We start from the raw sequence: 22,763 nt of genomic DNA, 5'->3' as shown, positions 1-22,763 counted from the left end.
GACCAATGACGGACATGTTCTAGATCAGGGGTTGTAAGAGGGCCACGATATACACAGAGGAGCCAATCAGGTGTCCAGTAAGAAGGGGCAGTAGCCAAAAGGTCAGAAACAATACACCCCAACATCTAAAAGGGGTTTTATTTAATAAACCATCTTTATGTAAACACATTAATCTGAAAGTGATTATAGATCACTGGAGTAGTCTAATGGATAAGAAATGTCCTTAATCCCCGTAAACATTGATTTCTATACCTAGTAAGTTTTACATGTGATGCAGTGTTTGTCACTTGTTGTATATTCGTTTATTTTTATGAGCTACATTTTTGTGTTAAATAAACTGAACACTAAATAAATGTGAAGTTGCAGCAAGAAGATTAAAATAAAAATGTATATTAACACATTTTGAAGAAATGGAGCCGACTTCAGACGTTGGACTGAAAATAAAGACGCAATAAATTAACCAAGTCTTTTTTAATTTTATTCCAAAATGTTGAGGGTAAAAGAAACTGTAAAAGACAACAACTTAACAAGCCGAGGGAGATGAACACAACGGGAAGAGAGAAAACAGAAAACAGACGGTTTCCTCTTCTTCAGTCAGAATAAACATTTCTCTCTTTTCCTCGCTGACATGATCGTTCCTCTGTCCGGGTGCAGAGTCGTGAGCCGGATGTTTTCAAACTGAACGCACAGGTTCTCCTCTCGCTGCCGCTTCAGCTGCACGTTCAGATCCCGGTTTTAAATGAAATAAAACATGTAAGAGTTAAATGAGATATTTTTTTGTCACGACTGAACATTACAAGTTGTCTAAATGAGATTAATCGTCCAAAACAGATCGAGAACAATAAGGCACTTGCTTGACAAATCCACCTTAACTGATTCTGAACACATGGGGGGGTCAAATAAACACAGCGTTTGTTTTACAATCAGCAGAAGTGTGAACGCCCTGTTGTGAATTAAACAACGTGTGTAACTGAGCTTCACACAAACCATTGCACACACACACTTTAAATCAAGATGAAGAATCAGTGCTTTCACAACCGGAACTCGACGGGTTCGATGTTCGGATCAATGGACAAAAAGCAGGAATGATTTTCTGAACTCAAAACTTCCAAAAGACAAGCGGGCTGAACATCTGCAATCCAAATAAGTGCTGCCTCCTAGAGTCTGTGAGGAGTAACTGCACATTGAGTTTGACAAACATGACTTTGAATTTCCTGATTTAAAAAAAACAAACAAAAAAAACAAAAAACAATCATCAGCAGTAACCATTACAGTTTAGGAAACATTTTTTATTATGCTTAGTAACTAGTTTGACAAATTTTAAAGCAAGTATACAAGTCTTACAAATACTAAATGTTTATATATATATATAAAAAAAGGGGACTGACAGAAGAGAAGCAGTCGGAGCTGCACACGTGGACAAACTGCCAACTTCTCAACAGGCGCCGAACCATTCAGAATTTAAAGGGGGATTTGTTCCAGCCTGAAGGGCTTTCTAAAATATTTATAAGATTTCACAAATGTGTTTTTATATTTTGTATTTATTTCTCCTTTAGCCGTATTTGTTTCCTTCAGAAACTCTCATCGATAAGATTTGTGAAAACAAGGTCAGATGAATAACAAAGGTATAATGAGATACGAGTTTCATCCTGAATTCTCCAAACACAAAACAAATCTTATTAACTTTCAGTAAAACAATTCCACGCGCTGATCCTCGCTGAGACAGATTTGGCGTGTTGCGGGTTTTTAGTTTTTTATCTCCAACCTAATGAGAAACAACTGAAAGGAGAAAGATCCCACCAGCATGAATTGGCTCTTGGATGTTTGATTCTTCTGGTTCCTGGGAGTCGCTGGGTTGTTAAAGAAAACTGAGGAGCGTGTTCCTGCTGCAGCTGAATTCCACTGTAGCTCCGAGCGAGGAGGAGGAGGACGCTGCTCCGGAGAAAGAAAGAAAAGATGCGTCCGAGCCTCGTGTTTGCTCCGATGGCCGAGAGACGCCGCGGCATTTCTGTGCACTTCTGTTGTTTCTGTTGCTCAGAGGCAGCGTCAGCACCAGGTCCAGAAACTCAACGTGTCGCCCGACGGGTCGGAGGAACAGAGCGGAACAAAAAGGAACCGGCAGCGTTTCGCTCAGCTGCACATTCTTTGAGTCTTTTGCACATTTGGATGATGCAACATGAACGGTCTGGTTCTAGGCGTCGGGTCGGGGGGGTGGAGGGAGAGATGACCATAATTATCAGGGCTGGGCTGCCGTCTGTGAGGCAGTCGTCTTTTTGATCAGGAGGAAGAGGAGCAGCAGCAGTAATGGACGTGTGGAAGAACCTAGAGTGAACTTAGAGTCTCTTTAACAGACAACAACCATCTCTCTGAATGTTGTTGCTTTGCATTGAAGGTATGACGAGGGGGGGGGGGGGGGTGGAGGCATAACAAAAACAGTCCATTTCCTAACATGACACGTCCCTGGTGCAGTGAGAGGAGGAGGAACAAAGAATGTGTGGAGGAACTGGAGGGAACCTTCTTTAACCAAGTGAAAAGTTTTCATCCCTCGTCTTCGTCTCCAACCAACGAGTTTCATCCTCACGCTCCGACGAAGAGGCTGAGGTCGTCCTGGACTCTCTTAACAAAACTGGACTCGTGATCTGCATCCGTCTCCTCAGCACCGGACTCCAGACGGAGAGCTAGTGGTTGACGAGACCCTGCAGCATCATCATCAGGCGCCGCGCCCTCTTGCTGAGCAGGCTGTGGGGGTCCTGCTGCAGGAACGCAAAGAGCTTGGGTCGGACCTGGGCCAACACGGAGGACATGTGGTCTCTGGTCAGCGGGTCGCCGTGGTCCAGGTTCATCACCGCGTCCTCCAGGTAACTGCACAGGGACACAGAGGGAGAGAGACGTTAGACTCAAGAGGAACAGACTTTTCTAAACAAGCAGATTTCAGAACCCGTTTGAAAAATAGCCCCACAATAAACTCTGGTTTTTAATAACTTAGAATTCTTTTTAACTGATCTCAGTTCAGCTTCACTCTTCAACCTGCTGGAGCTGGTTGTGACAGTTGAAGCTGTGACTCTCAGTCAGTTCTGCTCACAGGAGATCGAACCCACTCACCAGTCACACAGAACAGGCGTTCAGGGTGAAGAGTGGAAATGAAAAGAGGAAACATTCTCAGTCATTCAAACGTCAAACTCATTTGAATGAAGCTTCTATTTCATATGTTGCTTTAAGTCACAAGGCAGGAAAAAAGCCCGATGACAAAATGAACTTAGCACAACAGGTTGTAGTCATTTTAGTTCTATGAGGAGAAAATTTAATTAAATAGGTTTGACGTGAACAACATGAAACTTCTCTCTCTCTGATATAAAAGCAGAACAAGGGATTGTGGGCAGACTCTGTGTTTTGACCCCTGAAGCAGCTGCAGGGAACACAGATAGTTCAGACTCTGTCCCGGTCGCATTTCACAGATTGAATCAAGTGTCGTCCTTGATCTCCTTCCTGGCGACCGGCCCGCTGTGTGAACGTGAGCGTCTCACCTCAAATCTCACAGCACAAATTGAGTTTCTCTCGTCCTCACCTGTGTCCTGTCCTCTCGCTCAGGCTACACCACGTTTAACTCTTTATTAATCCAGTCAAACGTTCGGTGGAAAGACTCCAGACTGTGCTCCACAGGCTTTAGAGTTAAATCTAAGACTGTTTAAGGCCATGATGAATCAAACTCAAGATCTAGGTCAAGTACGACAGATATGAAGGAACATCAAGTCCCAGAATCACTCACTTCCCAATAATTCAATACAAGGTGAAGTAGAGAATAAGCCGAGTGAACGGAGATCGATTCTGACCGAGATGTTTGTAGTTTTATTGCAACAGGCTAATATTTGTATCATGGAGAAAGAACTACAACACACAGTGACACAGTAACATGTAGATTAACATAATGAAGACCTAATTTTTATGTTTATGACTTTATAAAGGTCTAAAATTCTGATTATTGAATTTAAGATGCTGAAGAAACTCTGAATATCTCCAGTTCTGTGCTGCTCCTCTTCCCTCAGGCTGCTTTCAGACACATTCGGCATAATATCTTAAAATGATCTGCACGTGGGAACTCAGAAGTCAGAGTCAGTTGCTTTAGACACTCTTCAGAGTTTCTCCTGTCAGCCTCCTGAGTGACCCCATGTGAGGAAACAGCTTCTTTACATGTTCCCCCATTCATCTCCATCTCAGAAACACCACTTGTATCCTAGTATCACCATCTACTGCGCTGTCAACACACTCTCGAGTCCAACCACTCGTTAGAAAAAGGAAAACCGCACAACGCACAACGTTAAAAGAGCAGAAAAAGCAGTAGAGCGGGAATGAACGACGGGATAAAAAGACACAAGGACACGGAAGGAGCAGAACAATAGCGAGCATCAAAAACTGCAATGCTATTCACGGGATCATTTAGGCTCCCCAGGCAGCCGTGGAGCGGAGCTGCAGACGGAGCCGGGTGATGGGGTCAGCAGTTTAGCACCGTTCAGCACTCGGGAGACGAGGAGTAATGGACGAGCGATGGAGATGAGATGGGGAGCAAAAGTTTAGGCAAAGAGAGACTTTATTATCGATCAAAGGGCAAGAAGGACGGGGCCTGTGTGGGAGAACAGGTGTGTCATGTATTTCATAACGAGTTTGCTTCCGCTGCTTTGTGAGAAAATGAGTTGAAACTCCAGACGTGTTGTGGAGACGACAACTTACACACTTCACTGGTTTTTGATTGAAACTGGTGGTATTTTCCAAAATTGCAAGTTATGCCTGCTGCATTTTCAAGAACAGGACTTACATCAAACTAAAGTGGGTAAGAAAGATCAATATTTGTGGTATTTTGAATTTTGTACGTCAAGATTCAGGTGCCACGGAGGTTAGGCTTTTATTAAATTAATTCTTGGAGTGGTTTATATTAAGGGACAGATCAGAAGGCTTTTTTATCAACAAACACTGGAGATCTGGATTTAAAGAAGGAAATCAGTCATATTTATGGGAGTAATATCTATAAGCTTGATTGAAATGTGAGGAGACTGTTGGGACTTGGTGGAGGTTTCTCGTTAACTTAACAGTTTGCTGGGGGCAGCCTCACTCGTCTGCTGCAGTCGAAGATGAGTGTGGAACTTTCCATTAATTAATACACTTAAGACTGTGGTGGTCCATTTCTCATAATGAGAAAAAGGACTTAACTTTTTGATTGGCCCCGGTGCCCTCGTTCTCTTTCTCACACACACACTCATGCATTTAAAACCTGGTGTTTAAACATGGCAGAACCGCTGCAGAACTGCAGAGACAACCTGGCAACCGAGCGGTACAGGTTTAATGCCTATAAAAAATTAAACAGTGTGGCCATGTATTCGCTATGTGCTTGAACACTGTGGAACATCAGTGACAACAAAGAATTGCAGCAACACGACTCAACACCACTGGATTCATTTCTTTTGTGATATCACAGACGTTTGTGCCTCAAAGACAAAATAGATTTTCACCTCCCAGATTAAATTACAAACAAAAAAAACACACAGTTACTCTGAGCCCTTAGACCAGCAATGTAATCTATAAGTTAGGAATGATGATGTTTTAGACTGAAATATCACATTATATACATACTTTACAATAAAAAAGGTAAAATAACTGTGGTGTCCTCACTTGATTTTGAGCTCAGAGCGGGTGGAGAGGTTGGAGGACAGCTGCTGGATGAGTGACAGCAGGACAGGCTGGCTCAGGGGGCAGGGGTGCTGACCAAACACCTGCTGAGAGTCGATGGTGTCACACACGTACAGCACCAGGTTCAGATCTGTGGCTGACAGAGCCTGGAGACAGAGGACATTTTATTTTATAACGAATAAACAAAGTAATAAAAACAAACTTTGACGAACAGTAACCTTCACGTTACTGGCAACTCTTAAAACTAGAAAGAGAAACATATGTTACAGGACGTCTACAGCTATAAAAAAAATTGGCTTTATAAGTGCTTCCAAGAACTGGTTGTATCCACCACGAGTACTCATCATTCTGAAGACCTTGCATTTCTCCCATGTTCATAAACTAGCACCATTAGTTTAATGAATAAACTTATCCAGAAAAAGATAGAACTAATAATTCTTCTTAAATCTGGCAGAGGAGAAAAATGTTCACAGTAAAAAATAAAAACTTATCCATACTGACAATTTAATGATTTATACAATAATATATATTTATCTGCAAAGTTGAATTTAAGACATTTTAAGAACCTACAGCTTCCCTATAATTAACTTTGAAGCATTATGTTTCCAGCTCATAACATAAACCTTTGTTCACACCACCAATGCAGCAGAGCTACAGGACGAGTGGGGCCGGCATTGGGGACTGTGTGAAGCAGTAACAATATATTAGGCTTTGTGGGTCCTGCAGTCCTGGTGGACCCCGTGTGTGTATAAGTGCATGTGTACCAGTGAATAATTTAAAGTTATAGGAGGTTGTTTGCATTCATTATCAACTGGAAAAAACTTTTCAACAATTCAGCTGCAGAGACTGCAGCCTGGGCATTGCTAGACCAGGTTAAGCATTAGTGTGTGTGTGTGTGTGTGTATGTGTGTGTGTGTGTTACCTGCTGGAAAGCCTGGTTGAGCTGGCCCTGCTGGAGGAGCGACAGGATGTTGGCCTGCTGTGTCTGGTAGTCGAGGTGTGCTGTGGGGACGGGCGTGCCGGCAGCCGACCTCATCGCCTGCATGATGCTGGAGGTGACGGCAGCCTGCTGCTCCTTCATGGCCATGCCCACCTCCCCTTTAACAATCCGCTGGACGTGACTGAGAATAGACTCCTGCAAACTGTGGGAGGAATAGAAAGGAGGAACAAGACGAGAGCAGAGACAGAAGGTTATGCTCCGTTTGACTTCAGTTACAATGCTGGATCTCGGAGTAAAAAATCTGCCGCAGCTCAATCGGGGCATTTTCAATTCTTTTTCAATATTATGAAGTTTTATTTGGCCAACTACTCGCTCTCTGCTCCACCCACGACACGTATACAAACTCCAGAGGCCGCGGAATTAATTGCAGAGGGAACAGGAGACTGGATCGAGTTTATGTTCTTACATGAGCTCCAGGATTAAGCTTTGCTTGTTTCTACTCTGCAATCCATTACACACCTGCTCAATAGGCAGTGAATAAGACCAGGACTGCTGCCATAGGCATCTGCTGATGTGCAGATCTTTTATTGAAAACATCAGAGTAGAATGGTAATCAGTAAAACCTATGTGAAGGTGACAGACATGAAGGAACATCATCGGGACGGCAGGTCTTCATAGTCTCTCCCACAACCAAGCACGTTGTACAGAGATAGATCCTGACCGGGGGATTTGACCTGGTTGGTAGTTTTATTAAAATGTAGTTTTTAAGGCCTACATTGTTTTTTTAATCTAGCAAATGTATGGAGCTGATATCTATGAGTGTGGGAAATATGAATACAGTGAGCTTAAATGTGGAGTCATAAGAGAACAGCTGGGTCCATCTAGATTTCTAATTAGACCGTTAGGATCTCTATACATCTGGATACATACTTTCCCACCATCATCTGGATCTGGTGCTGGACTTCGCCTCGGACGTTAGCTGTGATGTTATTGGCCAGTTGATCACTGGAGTTTTGGAAGCTGTCAATCATCTGTTGGAGCTGGCCCACCATGGGGTCTCGGGCCTCTTGCTCCCTCTGCTTTCGGTTCTTCATGTGCGACTCCAGCTGCTGGATGTCTACAATGTAAAATATTAAAAATATTAATAATAATTTTTCCCCTCCAAACAAGTAGTATAAATGCAGTCAAAAGGTCCATTGTGTCAAATGAGAAAGGTCGGCAGAAATGCCAAACGCACTGAACATTAACAACCAACACTGCAGCTCAGAAGACAAATCAGCTGAATAATGAGTCTCTACTACACAAAACTTCATGCATTTGGTCGATTTTTCACCAAACTTCCTGGAGATCTGGATAATATTACGGGCTAATTATTAAAATCTACTTAATACGGACGGTAGGAAAGAGGTTTAGATAAACATGAAGCTGGAAAAGAGATTTCAAATGATGAATCATTTCTCTGTTTCTTCTTTTGCCGCCAGGAAGTTTGGGCTTTGGTTTTTACTTATCTGAAGTTGCATCAAATCAACAGTTCGTTAGTAATCAGTGCATGGTCACCATCACTATACCAATGCACTGCTTTGTTGATTAACTTAACCATTTTTTCCACAATTCCCACAACTGGGACACTGGGAGGGTATAAAGAGCAGCTGGAGATGTGTGCAGTAGTTATGTGGTAGAGAGCTGATGTTAGTTACAATCAATATTTACGCAGAGAACACTGAACTCTAAATTTGATCATGGATTAAATATAAATTGGAACAAGCTCTCAGACTCAGAGAGGTGCTGCAGACTTTCTATTTACCGCAGACTCTGCTCTATGCACACTATGACAGCTTCTGTAAGATTTAAAAAGAAAACACCGCCTTCGAGAGGTGGGCACGAACAAAGTCTGAGAAAAAAGATCAAAACATCAGAGCCATGATTCTGAAAGGTCGACGTTACAAAAGCCGTCCCTGAGCTTTTTTGAAAGAGATGGTTATTTAATTAGACTTCACGATAAACAGACCATGATTTCAGGTCTGCGTCGGGGAAACAACCTACATCAACAAACCGTTTCTCCGTCATTAGGAAACATGTCATCGTGAGACACAGCAGAAGCTTCCAGGGGCAGTTTGAACACATAACAAAGAGGATTGAAGAGGAATCACCTTATTTGGTCTTGAGTTGCAGTCGGCCATTTCTTTTAAATCTTTACTAATGATTCTTTGCTGATGAAACCACAGATGTTGATGCCGGCTGAGTTTGACTTACAGTCTTGAGTTCCTTGTTTGAAGCTGTCGTTGATTTGCTGAAACATGGACTGGCAGCCTCTCTCAAAAACGGGCAGCACGATGCCCTGGAAGGCGTCTTTGTACGCGGCCTGGATTGGCCCCTGCATCGCTTCAGCTGCGGCTCGACCAATTGCATCCGTCGTGTTCTGGGAAACAGGAAGCAGAAACAGATTTTTGTGTTGAAGTCCACATGACTTACTCTACAATGAACTGGAGTTAACGCCCTGTTGGTGTCTTGCTTCTGCAAACCACTGCAGTCACAATTACATCTGACAGCTGAAATGTTAAGGCAGACTTGAGATATTGCATGTTAAAGTTTAACAGTGAGTCTAAAGCCCTTTTCAAAGGAACTCCAGAGACTGTCTGTCCAATTAGGTCGGGACTTTCCCCGGAGTTTTCATTTCACACAGTGGAAGATTCTCGGCTGACATGGATTCACAACAGCGACTTTAAAACTTGACCAGTTTGAACATCAGTTCATCTTTGAATCCAAGTCGCCCGATGCAGAGGCATATAAAGAGACAGTGGTGAAGTAAGCCGGTTACCTACCTTGGATTTGACCACCTTGCTGACGTTGTCCTTCAGGGTGACCTCCACAGCGGTCAGCTTGGCAGCAATTGTGTTGTTCAGCTGACCTGTCACAGGCTCCAGGCTCTTTGAAATCGCTGGAGAGGGCAAAGAATTAACAAGACAGATTAGCAGGAACTCTTTTGTGATTAGGCCTGTGATCAGAGGAGGAGGAAGAGGAGGAAAAAGACAGGGACATCTCATCCTCCAAATACAGGGCAGGAGAGGTAAAGTAAGATCTCTCCAAAGACGGCCTAATTATAGTGTCAGTCCAACAAACCTTAGCTGGCTTTGTTATATTTAATTTAACCTGTGCCTGGGATGATCTCAAGCATTATTGACTTATTGATGTTCTGTCTGGTTTGCATTGGTCTACTTCTTGTGCAGCAAAACTTAACTTTGCAGAGACGATAAAAGAGAGTAAAAGAAAGGAAACAAAATACACCAGATTTATTTTACTATGAAAAGCTAATCTTTCAATATTCACTGCTGATTCAAATCAAGGATGCAGTGACCTGATTCGCAGACTGGAATCAAAGTTCTGACCTTATTAAGTGAAAAACTAATTAGCTGTGTCGTGACTGATCTCCATTACATACTGTTTCTTTGTTAATGTCCTTAAAAGATTCAGCATTCCATCTGTTACCTTCACTTAGCCACAGCAAAGCAGAGTCAGACGGTGTCTATAGCAACACAAGTGCGTTTCCAGACATTGTGTTATTTTTGAAAACTATTTGTGTCCACATCATTTCACCTCTGTCCACAGTTTAACACCTGAACAGCATGAAAACAGCTAAATCTCCTCTTTCCCTTCTCTCTTTTCTGTTCTGTTACAACTACTGTGCATCTCAGCATCTGGTGAGGAGAAGGAGAGACAGCCCAGTGGAGATAATCATTATTTCATGGTCTGGACCTGGTGAAGACCCAGAGTCAAGACTCTGGTTGTTGGTGTGATTCTCTGCCGATGATCCAAGACACAAGTATGAATTAATAATATTATTTTACCTGAAGACAGAGTGCCTTAGTTATTTTCCATGACTGTCTGCATTATTCAGCTTCTGGGATCTAACTTTTGTTCTTCTACCTGACTGACTAAAGAGCACCTGACAGATCAGCAGCGCCTCATTTCTCCTTTATGAAACAGTCAGCACATCGACTTACATACAGGTAAACGGCCACAGCTGTGCTGAATGGTCGGATAGACTGGTTTTTAAAATGAATGACTATAGAAACTGTTAGAGAGAGATAAATAAATTGCTATTTCTCAAAATAAATGCCACACAACTCTGCAGTTTGGAATATAATAAACTGTAATATATTTGTAAATAGTTGTATTTGTAATGTTGGATATCATTTCAGTGGTCAGTGAGAAAAGATAAAGAAGTGACAAGTATAGTTTCGTCTACTAAACCAGAACTGAAAGATGACGAGCCAGCAAACGAGCAGACTGATGAAATCTTAATTTGTAACTGGCAAACAATGAACTGGTGCAATATCACCATCACATGGTACGTTTGACTTCTGACAAACTCCCCGTGGTGTCAGCAGAGTCGAGCTCTGACTCCCACAATGGAGAGAGGTCTGCCGTCATAACAGAACAGCTCCTGTCGATATTGATATAAATCGAGCCGCTCAAAAATATCAAGGTGTCTTTAAAAGCAGTGTCTCAGTCCATGAATTGAAATAAGAGTCTGATCTTTTTAAAGCTTGAATGATTATATCAGCCAATATCAGACTTTCATAGACATATCAATATCAGTGTTTATTTTTTAGTTAGCTGACTTGATGTATATCAAGCCTCAAATGCATTTTTTTGTCACAAGAGTTGGCAAAAATCGTAGTATTCATTTCAAATTTTTTCTTAGGTACACATATCGGCTGCTCCATCTATAGACATTTACTTCCTAATACCAGTATCAGCTTCGGCCCCAAAAATCCACATCTGTCGGCCTCTAATAGAAATGCAAAAGTGTGTGAGGATGTTGTTTTACTGTGAAAAGTCCTAAGGTGTTGTTTACTAAACTCAATCTTATTTTATGCTTCAATTTGAAATCACCTTCCAGTTGTGTATCCACATTCTGACTCTGATCAAATCCTACGATTGCACCCGTGTAAATGGCTTTATTGTAATAAACACAAAGGAGAACATGGGGAGCTGGTGATTTAAAGGCTGCTGCTGTGTTATCACGTTCAAACATTTCCTTGTAATACCAGGACGTTGTCATATCTCACGACTTGTTCTACAACACCTCCATCTCCCCTGATTTATTTTTTCTGAGTGGAAGCCGTAGAAAGATGTTAATCCTTGAGATGGGGCAGTTTAGACGTGTGCATGTATAATGTTATTTCTGATAAACAGATCAAGTACCAGTCTCTGGAGGCTAATGCCAGTGAGCTGGAATTGAATGTAGATTAGTGACACTTGCATTCAACACAGGCCGCGTTTTCATAACCCCCCCCGAGTGCCGAGAAATACATAAGACTTCTCTGTGTGTTTGAACACATAAAAGTTTGTGAAACGTTTGTGTGCTTTTGTGCTTTTCTTACTTTGTGGGACGGTTTTCTTTATTTCCTCTCGTAGCACTTTGTCCAATCGGCTGGTGAGCGCGGAGCTGAGGGTGTGGCCGAGATGCTGGCTGAGCTGATCCTGAAGCTGCTGCTGGTGATTCTGACTCTCGGCCAGGACTCGTTCCAGTCTGCGCTCTGAGGTCGGGAGCGGTCAAGGCTCAAAATAACAAGCTGTGAGATGTTGTTTACTGTCCGTCACTGTTTATATGATGTCCTTGTTTGTTATGCATTTGTGTTGTTGCTGTTCAAGGATGTAAACTGTTTGCTAGGTGCCGCTCTGTTGTTTGTTTCATGAGACGTGGTTTGTGGGGCTGAATAAATATACAGGGTTGTGAAACGGAAATATGGAACTGCAAAAGGTGAGGGGTGAAAACATGAAAACAAAAACTTTTAAAAACTTGTAGTAGAGGATACGTTCCTGCTCCTGGTGGTTGGACAGGACATGATCGACCTGGGCCATTATGGAGCTCTGCATGGTTTCAATCTGTCCACGCAGCTCAGTCAGCTCCCTCTGCTGGCTGCGCAGGAGCATCAACAACTCCTCCTGAACTTCAACATTCATCTATAAGCAGATGGAGACAATGACTTAAAAAAGGAGGCCATGTAAAGTGCTGCTAGAAATGTAGGAGTTACACCTGCATGTAACAACATTTTTTAGTTTTAACATTGAACTAATTAGAGAATTATGAACTAAAAGATTAGAAATAGCACTTGATATTTTCAAATAGTTGCCAAAAGTACATTTCTAGTTTAATTAACTTAGGTCGAATTTCATTTCAAAAGAACTTGAAAGTGAACAACAAATGAAATGTATGAAAAATCTATAAAAACTATATTTTGTGATCATCTTACCTGAGCTGAGTCCATTTGCCTGGATTGAGCCATTTCACTGAGAGAAAGGAAAGAAGAAACATCATTATGTGACAGACAGTCAACAGATTGGACTAATATATATATACATATATATATAGTTCTGTAAATAACATATTTTGAAAATCTCCTAATGTGCAAAGAAATCATAATTATTATAGTGACGCTTTCAAGAAGTGCATTCAACCACGAGGGTACAAACTAGAACAGCAAGAATTATGTTACAGTCCAACTAATCTTAAAAAAAGCCATACTACATTTTAGTGCAATAAATAAGTAGTTCTTCTTTTTCTTCTTTTATAAACACCAGAGTTGACGATGGTTATTAGACATCTTCTTAACCAAGGTGTAGTCGGAAGAGAAGTGTCTTTAGCCTGCAGCTAATATGCAAGTACCCGTCATCCTTCTTGATCTTCCTCTTGAGTTTTGGAGAACCTCGTGGTGACGTCTTCCAGTCCTTCACAGGGATCCTGTGAGAGGAGCGAGAGCCACAGTTTCCTGAAGACGAGCCCAGGCTGGCCACCTCATCATCAGGGTCGCTGGGAACAGACACACAAGACAACAACAGAGCTGTAAGATAACATGTGCCTTCAATCAGCTTGGAAAATTAATTAACAACTTAATGAAACTGTAGATAAAGGACACAGATCAGTGTAATTTCTTATTTTGTGTGGATGATAAGGCATGAGTCTGCTTATTTGCATTAAAAGGGAGAAGGTGTGTTTATTTGCGTTACCTCTGCTCTGCAACGGTGTCCTGACTGTCGTTCTGAGAGAGGTGATACGAGCGTCGGTGGTAAGGTGAGTTTATGTGCACCTTTGACTCTTCCCTTGAACTACAACACAGCAGAGATACAACACAAACACCAGTTTAATAAATGGTTTTCACACTTCTTTCACAATTTCAACTTCACATTTTAAAGCCTCAAACAACTTTCTAGAGGTTCGAATAATTATTTGAGAACTTCAAGTCAAAACAGACACCATCAAAGTTTTACTTTTCCAAAGCATCTGTAGAATTTAGCAAAATAAGTTTTAGAATTTCTAGGAGACGTCCGATGTAGTTGTGTATGTTCACATTTGTGAAACGCCTGCCTCTACATGCAAGTTGGGAATTTCTCACCAGTCTCCCAGGCCGTTGTCCCTGAGACTGTTCCTGGTTTCTCTGGTGATGTCGGGTGCAGCTGGCCAAGGTGTGTGGCTAACGTTTCCATCTGAGGAGCCTCCTCCTACCCCCGGGTTCTCCTGTGATAAGGCATTCTCCAGCAAAGAGGGAGTGAGGCTGAGTCTAGGCTCAGACTCTAGTGCGCCACTTACTGGCCCATCTGCACCTCCCAGTTCCAGGGCTAAAAGACTGAGACAGAAAATGCCGGAGTTTGGTTAATTTAAGAAACCACTAATAGTTACAGTATCATTGCTGGTCATCGGCATACCTGCTGTTGGCTGTGCGTGGAGAGGTGAGCAGGTGCAGAGCAGAGGCAGCAGACGCCATGCTGTCAGTCTGAAGCGCAGAAAGTGGTAAAGGCTCCAAGCTGGACATGAGTCCACGCTGAAGCTGCAATGTCTGGGAAGCGATCTCCGGCATGTCCTGGGACATGGCGGTGGAGGCGGATGAGATGACATCAGGGGAGCGGGCCCTGGTGGGAGAGGCCAGTGTTTGCAGGATTGGCGAGTCCATGATCTGGGAGTTGTCGAGTGAAAGAAGACCACTAGGAGACGCCATAGCCTGGATATGGAGGGAAAGCATGTATAGAAAATAAGACATCAAACTATAAGAGGATTGGGAGTGTTTTAAAAGACGGAAAGTGTGTTGGGGCCTACCTGTAGGTTCTCCAGTCCTGGCAGCAGGACAGCAGAAGCAGTTCTTGGGCTGCTGGTGGAGGCAGAGAGTGTGAGACTACTGCTGCTGCTCTCAGCTCTGTTAGGACTGTGATCGTCTAGAGCTCTGCACATGGTAACACAGATACACTGTCCTTAACCATACATGTTAATGTGTACGACCAGAATCAACCACAAGCAAATGATGTGGGTTTGTTAATCTAAAGCTGCTTTCAGACATGCACTGGACTCTGCAGACCCTCTCTACTTTCTCCAGAGGAATTTGCATGTGCGAACGCAGATGACCAAATGAGATGCTCCGCACATGACCTCATAGTATAATGTGTTAATACATCACTTCCTGCCTGTGTCTGCTGCAGGGTTTGATGCTGTTGTGAACTGGTCTGTGCCACTATGGGTAAACTCTGTAGCCAATTCTCCATATTTTACCTGGAGCCCATGTCTGAAAACCTCTTAATAGTAAGTCTGTAAGTAAAATATGTAGCTATGATCAATAGTTATCATTCAAACACAAAAAAACGAACAATAATTACCCTACAAATTCTCATTATACAACTGGGATATCAGAGTTATTCAGTACTGATTAAATGTTTAATGGTTGCAAAGACACTTTTTAGCAACCTGTGAAACCCGATTTTTACTAGAATGACTGTAGCTGCATTCAATATAGAAAAGATGATAAATATTTTACATTAAAACATGTCAGATGTATACATAACTTGTTTTAACCCATATTGCAACTAAACTTTATAGACAAACCAACCTGTTAGTTGAGTCAGAGTTGCTGCTGGTACCCGTGACAATGGTCAGACTGCTGGCGCTGCTGGCTGGTGATGCTGGTACCTGCAACGTGACCAAAGTGAGAATTACATGCAGAAAGATGATGAAGGGTTAAGAAAATACCTTCTAAGTGGTTTAAAGCACATTTATCCCATACATAATTTTTGTTGCTTTACTTTGCCATGTTAGTCAGTTAATATCTGGCAGGAAATCGCATGACTTTCCAAACTGAAGCACAATGGCAACAACAAAATCAAAAAATAAATTCAGTTAACAGTTATATAATTTTGACACTTTTCAGAAGAAGATTCAGACAGTTTCTTATTTCAGGAACGTCTTCACTTGGATGACACTGGATCAAAACAGTTCTCAGCTTGTATAGACTGGTGTTAACGTGGTATTGTGCTCAACTCTGTTAAGTGCTGGCAGAAGAACTCAAGCTTAAATGGAAAAGGTGATCTTTTTTTGGTGGAAATATTGCTAGGCAACCAATAAAGAAATGTTTGCAGCAGAGTAGATGTTTTTGAACTTTGTGAAAACTGAATGCTGTCGTGAAACGCAGACATGAACCCAACTTCCCCTCCATTAACCATGAGATAGACTGGCGATAAAGACGGCCTCCGAGTGTTCGTACCGAAGTGCTTGGTGTCATGAAGGCATCGGGAGTCATCAGCTTGGGCATCGGCCCACTGCCAGAGACAGAGCTAGACAGGAAGTCAGCGGGAGCGGGAAGAGATGGGATCTTCCGCAGGTCGTTCTGGGATCCACCTCCTGACTCTTTGTCAGAACTCTGGTCAACGAGATGATCCGAAAAAGCAGCTGGAAACACAAAATGTCAAGAGTCATTAAGTTATGTGGTAATTTTAAACAAATCTGTTACATGTGAAGGAATCAACATAATCAATGCATCTCTTTGCATTTCACAATCCAAGATATCTTTTGAACCGACAAGTTTTGTTATAATTTTCATCTCAATCGATCAATACTTTGGTTGTGTAGGAATTAGTTAATGATTATCACACGTAACTAATTAGGTTAGTTGTTTAATTTCTAAAAAAATCTATTGATTATGGATCAATATCTATCATGTTGTTATCCCAGAATGTGAGGAGCTAGATGACACAGATCATGGATTGGGTTTTGTCCTTCAAAGCGTGTTGGACTCACCAAAACCATCCTGAGAATCAGAATGAGGCAGGAACAGTGAAGAATTGGAACGTGCGTTGGGTTGAAACCAGATCTGGACATCCTGCAGAGTCCTGAAAACACACAACACAAACACACATTTATGGATTTAGCCTCTCGCTCCAGACCCTTTGGTGGTGTACCTGTCATGTGCCTCACATCACATTGTGAGTTTGGGACTTACTTGGTGTGAACACAGTAGAGTTTAATCTGGATTCCAGACTTGGACTCTGTGGGTCCTTGAGTGCCCTCTGAAAGAAAATAACACACACATGAATGGTAATGTTGTGTTATTTAGATCAATGTTGCTACATATATAATGATTGCGTCTTAGAGTGGAAAACAACTTTTAAAATCTGCAGTGTGCTCCCCTTTCAGAAAGAAAATATCCCTTGTGACTCCCCAAGATTGATGTTGCTAACTTTAGGTACATAAATAAATAAGAATATACTTTGTTCAACTCCATACAGTCGCACATCACTCATAAACACCCCAAAAAGAGTTGATGTGGTTGACAGCACAACCAACCACCCACACTCTCAAAGCTGTCAGTCTGTGTGTGTGTACCTGTCGTCATGCTCTCACTCTCATCCTCTGCAGGGAGGACCTCAGTGTGTTGCAGTCGGCTGTGGGCGACGTCCCGGACTCCGAAGCTGAGCACAGGGTGAGTCAGCAGGAACTCTGACACAGCTGTGAAATTGGCCTTCCCTTTCTCCATGTCCTGCCGCAGCTCCATCACATACAAAACCTGGGAGAGAACGACGCCAACACAGTGTGAAGTCAGGCTTGGGTGGGAAGGGAAGGTAGGTAGAAATGAAAAGGTTTCATGGACTGATTATACCTCGTTCTAGTAAGAATGGCCCTTTCATCAATATAAAAACCTAACTGAGTCTGGGATTAGGTTTACCGCAAGCTTGAACTAATTAAATTGGTGTTTAATTAAGTGAAACTATTTCCCAAACAAGGATTTAAACCCTCAAGGGCGAAGCTCATGTTCAGATTAATGCTGCAATATCGATGGAGTGACAGTGATTGATAGAAAAATCACCTGAAATTGCTTAATTTCAATCAAGACTAATGTAAAAGCACTTTATTATTTATTAAGTCTTATTAGTGAAATTTCTAAAAAATATAATTAAAACATTGTGCTGACCTTCCTCTGTACGTCAGTGAGGATGAGATACTCAGCAGCGAGGTCCAGACTGGCCTTCAAACTTGGCAGAGCTGAGGAGTTGAACGGATCTGGAGAGAACCTACGAGAGTAAACAAAAGCATTAGAATTAGAATTGCTCTACCATACGATAACAGGTTATATCTGTAATGATAAAACAAATGAATAACCTGATGGTCTGTAAACAGGTCCAGGAAACAGTGCACCACAGCTTCAACTCCTGGTTCTGATCAGCTCCCGTTATGAGGAAACGCCAGAAAGGAACCCTGAAAAGAAGAAAGAACCAGAGGTGATGAAGGAGAAAGAGAAAATACAAGAACTAAACATGTTCTGTATATCACAGTTTTCTTACTGAAGGCTGTGTGTGCATCTGTGTTGTACTTACTCTGGGTCCTGTCTCTTGTGGTTGTCACAGAAAAGAAGGCAGGAGAGGGGACGTCCTCCGTGAGGTTGCAATTCATGCAGACATCTGGAAAACGGAGAGCTAAGTGAAACAGTGAATGAGAAGGTGGGGAGAGACCAGCAAAATCACACATTCAAAGAAACATGTTTTTACCTCGGCTTGTCCTGTCGTCCTTCTATGTATATCTGCCAGAACTTGATGTATCCATCATGGCTGGCTGTGGCTAACACGGTTCCGTCTGGAGACAAGGCCCCTTCACTGACTCGCTGCAGGGACAGACATAAATAAATATATAGTGTTAGCATGGTAAGGAATCTGTGTAACAATCCCAAATGGTAAAATATAACATTTTATACTTATTGTCCTTACTTTGGCTTTAGTTTATTTTATTGTTTTGAAGGTTTCAAAACAATGCCTACCTGAGTATGTCCCTTCACTGTGATGAGGCCTTCCTTTACGTCTGTGGCATCGACAGGCCAACTGCTGTGGTTGGCTCTCAAGACTTCCAGGTCCCACACCTCAGCCTAGAAGAAGGGAGCAGCTAAATGAATGATCAGGTACGTAATGTTTCTTATACATGGTGATAATCAGACTTCAGTGTTCTCTCTTCTTCGTAGAGTTAAAATGATGATGGGAACTGAACATTCCTTATCTATAATCAAGGGTTTTTCTCCTCTACATTAGCTGTTAATGGAATGTAAATGTGGTAATAGGTCAATATTACTACATATCCATATATAACTTCCTAATTTATTACTCTGTTCTTAAAATCTACTTTAGTAAGGAATTCTTCTGATACCCTGTCTTCATGTAGGAGGGCCAGGGTCTGGCTGGCGTCGTCCTGATTCTCCTCGTTGTCATCCAGAATGAACGGACACCAGATGAGGCGTCTGTGGGAGTTCAGGGGAGTGTCATCAGGCCGTCTTATATGAATCACTATCTGATCTCTGTGGGGAACATTAGCTAAGGAAAATGGGAAAGAAAACCAGTACTTGGAAGATCTACTATCCCTACTGCGACAATTTAGTGGGTGAAATCTGAGGTTTGTGTTAAATCACAAGTTGTGTAGACTGGTGTTTAAATAGTTAGGAGACACAGAAATATAAAAAGTACAAATAGAGGCTGTAAAATCCACACACACAGATTCTCCCACACATCCTTTTCCACATGTCAGGATACAGAATCTTGTTTCCAGTGCAGGTGAGTTGCCAGACCATTAGGTTGCCTGCCTCATCTACACAACCCAACAGAGAAGAGTCGAGGTGGGCAAAGGCCAGATCTGTGACAGCCCCTGTGAATCCCTTCAGCAGGGAACGCTCAGCAGAAGACAGACTCAGGACACGAATCATTGCATGGTTGTTGGCTCCTGAAGGAAGAAATGTTTATTTTATAGACAGCACATAAACCAAGGGACCTGGGGTCTCACAGCACTAAATACAAAGAAAATTGCAAGACTAGTGGAATAAAAGGACTCTCACCTCTGATGGCATAAGCGAGGAAGGAGTTGGACACTGCTATCAGCCTGCCATAATAATACTTGTGTTCCCAGTCGTACTTGGCAACCGGTTGAATTTTAACCTTAACAGACAGAAAACAGTCCAATGTCTTGTTATTTATTGAGTCATAACAGATGCACGTTTTGAGAAACATACAAATCCAAGAAACAGCTTGATTTTATTCTGATTTATAGACTTCTAAGGACATCCATGTTGTAGCTGATGATTGCAGTGTTTACCTTGTTGCTGCCTCGAGCCTTGCTGTTGATGCTGGAGTCTTGACTTGCCACAATCTCCACATTGCTGGATGTGATGGAGATGCAGGTGGAGCCATCGTCCCCGGAGAGGCAGCTGAAAATGCACCAAATAGATTTAATTTGAGATCATTGAAATATAACTCTGCTTTCATGGTTCAGTGACAGAATTAGGACCCCACTCACATTATCTGACTCTCCTGTGTGCTGCAGAGGTCTGTGGAGATGGGGGCGGTAGAGTCTGACATGATGGACCTATCAACGCTTCCCAGAAGGCCGGCTGCCCCCAGTAGCCCATTCAGCTCTCCATTAAAAGAAGGCTTCCTCTGAGCACCACTGGATTGGGCATCTGAGGAAAGAAATGGAGCGCACGGGTTATGTTGGGATACGACTTAGAAAGCATACATATGCAAATCCAGCAAGAAAATGCTAAGCCTTCAAATACATGCTGTGAAGGTATATTTCTTTTTGTTTAAGATATTTTTAGGAATGTCTCCTTTAATGACAGGACAGTACACGGGAATGAGGAGAGAGAATGGGGGAGGTTCTATGTGAAAGCTTTTTTAACTGTATCAAATTGACGCCACATATGCAATCATGCAACTTGAATAAGAAAGAGTGACAGAAATATAATATATACTTAAAAATCTATTTGGGGTTTTAAAATCTCTCTGCATTCTGGCTTTTTCAGCTTTGTATTTTTTGTTAGGTCACATTCTGTTAGGTTGTGTTTTCCTGGGAAATACAATTTGTGTCCCGGCTCTTACAACGAAACTGAAACTGCAAAAGTGGTTGTGTACTAAACAAATAAATGTGCTGCTGTTACAGCAAAGATACTTGTGTATGAAAGATTTCACACTTTGCTACTTCTTCACAGACATTAAATCTATCATCTTTCATACGGTTATGAATAGAAGATTGTGTCAGAGCAGGAAAACTGTTTTAATACTGCATGTTTGAGGTTCAGAACTTGCAGAGGTAAACAATGTAGGTGCAGTTCCAGGACATATTCCAGTCCCCACACACAGTTAATGACACATGTCCCCTCTCGCTCCACGGGCCCCTGACACACACCGTCTTCTCAGCAACACCCCAACCATCAGGTGACTTTAGCTAAACGCATGTGCACTTTGTTAGAGGAATGAAAAACTGACGCTGAAGCGAGTGACCCCACACGAGCCCAGAACGCGACCGAGCTTCGTGCGCAGTTTCGGAGCCTCGAGCTAGTGTCGATAGCAGCAAAGTGTTTTATTGGCTTAAAGCGAAATAAACGTGTAGTTGGATTTACAGCAGCATTGCCTCTAGTGAGCAGCTGCTGTGGAAAACACGTTTGATTATCTATTCATCATTTTATCAACTCCATTGAGGTTTGCGCTTTAATAAACCAGAGAATAGACTGAGACGGGAGCTAGCTCGCAGCTTAGCTAGCATTTGGAAAAGAAGAACCACTGGACACTTTTTCCCCCCCGACGTCGTTAGCTTTCCGGTTTTTCTCCAAGTACAATCTAATTAAAGTCAAAATAGAATTTGAATGGTGCTAGTGTGAATCTTTCGGCTACAAGAAATGCGACTGCACTCGAGCTAGTTGTTCTTCTGGAAAGCGGCGCGCGCTAAACCAAGTCACTTAGCCAGCTAGCATGCTAACGGGCTAACGCTAGCCACCTGCGGCCTAGAGCAGCCGCTTTGAAATCCCGGTTCCGACTCACCGGCGCTGCTGCTGGGGCGGTCGAGCTTCAGGATGTCCCGCAGGTGCTGGGTCGCACCCTTAATGTCTATATCCGAGCCAGACGCCATGGGTGAGGGAAAGGGGAGACTGGGCCGGTTCAGGGGAAGACAATAGTTTCTGGTTTGATGCGAGACTGTCACTGGTCGCTTCGTTCACCCAGAGCAACCGTCTAAACTTCCGACATGTCCGCGGCGCAGGCTCCGACTTCTCGAGGAGTCAGCTCGTTGGTTCCTACCCCAGGTTCCGATCATAATTAACATTACAGAGAATAATATCACTGATTGTTAGATGCTTGTAATTGTGCTTTTATTATTCAATCATATTCAACTTCTTGGTTTCTCCTTAATTGTTAAATATTGATTATGGATGTGTTTATTTATTATATGCCCTTGGCTGTCCAAAGAGGTCCAGTGAAATGGAAATTGTTGTTGTTATTATTCATCACTTGGTAAATTCATCATCAGCTTCATAACTTACAACTGTAGGTTTTTTAATATGTCTCTAAATATCATTTAAAACATGTCAGATCAAACCACTGAGGTCCCATCATTTAAAGCCCACACAATTGCATTGCATTCATTACAAACACACGTATTGAACAGAAGTGGTGTTATTATGTTTTATTTCAAACATGATATTTCTGATATTAGATATAAACAAACAAGTGGAACATTTAAAATCTTAATTGTAAGAAGTACAACATCATGACAATAACAATTACACAAATAAGTTCAGAAATACAATAAACAGGATTATTGACCTGGTAATCTTTTTATTCTGTCGTTAATGATGCAACACTAAAGTCCAATCAAATATAAGATCTTAAGTTTTTTGTTGAAACTGTTAAAGATGTGTTCAATAATTGTGTGACCATTTTATGTGTTTCACTTTGTGATGCTGTGGAGCTGCATTGCACAATACCAAGAGGTGTATGTTTATTCTTATGGCTTCCTATTGGTTTGAATGCAGGTGGCTAAAATAATAGGAGCACCTGTCTTTATAATGTAATCCAG

At 42.2% G+C, this 22,763-nt stretch overlaps 1 protein-coding gene across 2 annotated transcripts; it reads right to left on the bottom strand.

The window, feature by feature from the left end:
• Positions 1 to 456: 456 nt before the first annotated feature.
• On the bottom strand, positions 457 to 21,916 carry edc4 (enhancer of mRNA decapping 4). 2 transcript variants are annotated; one of them, XM_062389919.1, is made up of 30 exons: positions 21,731 to 21,916; positions 20,211 to 20,373; positions 20,010 to 20,121; positions 19,753 to 19,852; positions 19,454 to 19,640; positions 19,074 to 19,221; positions 18,694 to 18,798; positions 18,428 to 18,540; positions 18,257 to 18,355; positions 18,042 to 18,137; positions 17,854 to 17,953; positions 17,268 to 17,448; positions 16,885 to 16,951; positions 16,683 to 16,774; positions 16,150 to 16,334; positions 15,499 to 15,578; positions 14,718 to 14,841; positions 14,330 to 14,622; positions 14,020 to 14,250; positions 13,634 to 13,732; positions 13,293 to 13,436; positions 12,880 to 12,916; positions 12,442 to 12,589; positions 12,007 to 12,162; positions 9,442 to 9,557; positions 8,873 to 9,038; positions 7,550 to 7,736; positions 6,602 to 6,821; positions 5,662 to 5,825; positions 457 to 2,862 (listed from the first exon to the last, which is right to left on the bottom strand). In XM_062389919.1, the coding sequence occupies exons 1-30, from the start codon at positions 21,816 to 21,818 to the stop codon at positions 2,679 to 2,681; spliced, it is 4,185 nt and encodes a 1,394-aa protein (XP_062245903.1). In that variant the 5' UTR covers positions 21,819 to 21,916; the 3' UTR covers positions 457 to 2,678. The 2 variants fall into 2 exon arrangements, with proteins under 2 accessions (XP_062245903.1, XP_062245904.1); XM_062389920.1 differs by having other exon boundaries at positions 18,257 to 18,340.
• Positions 21,917 to 22,763: the final 847 nt, after the last annotated feature.

This window comes from Platichthys flesus, chromosome 6, assembly GCF_949316205.1.
Source record: "Platichthys flesus chromosome 6, fPlaFle2.1, whole genome shotgun sequence".
In the NCBI taxonomy this organism is placed as follows: Eukaryota; Metazoa; Chordata; class Actinopteri; order Pleuronectiformes; family Pleuronectidae; genus Platichthys; species Platichthys flesus.
This window is presented reverse-complemented; position numbering and strand designations above follow the sequence as displayed.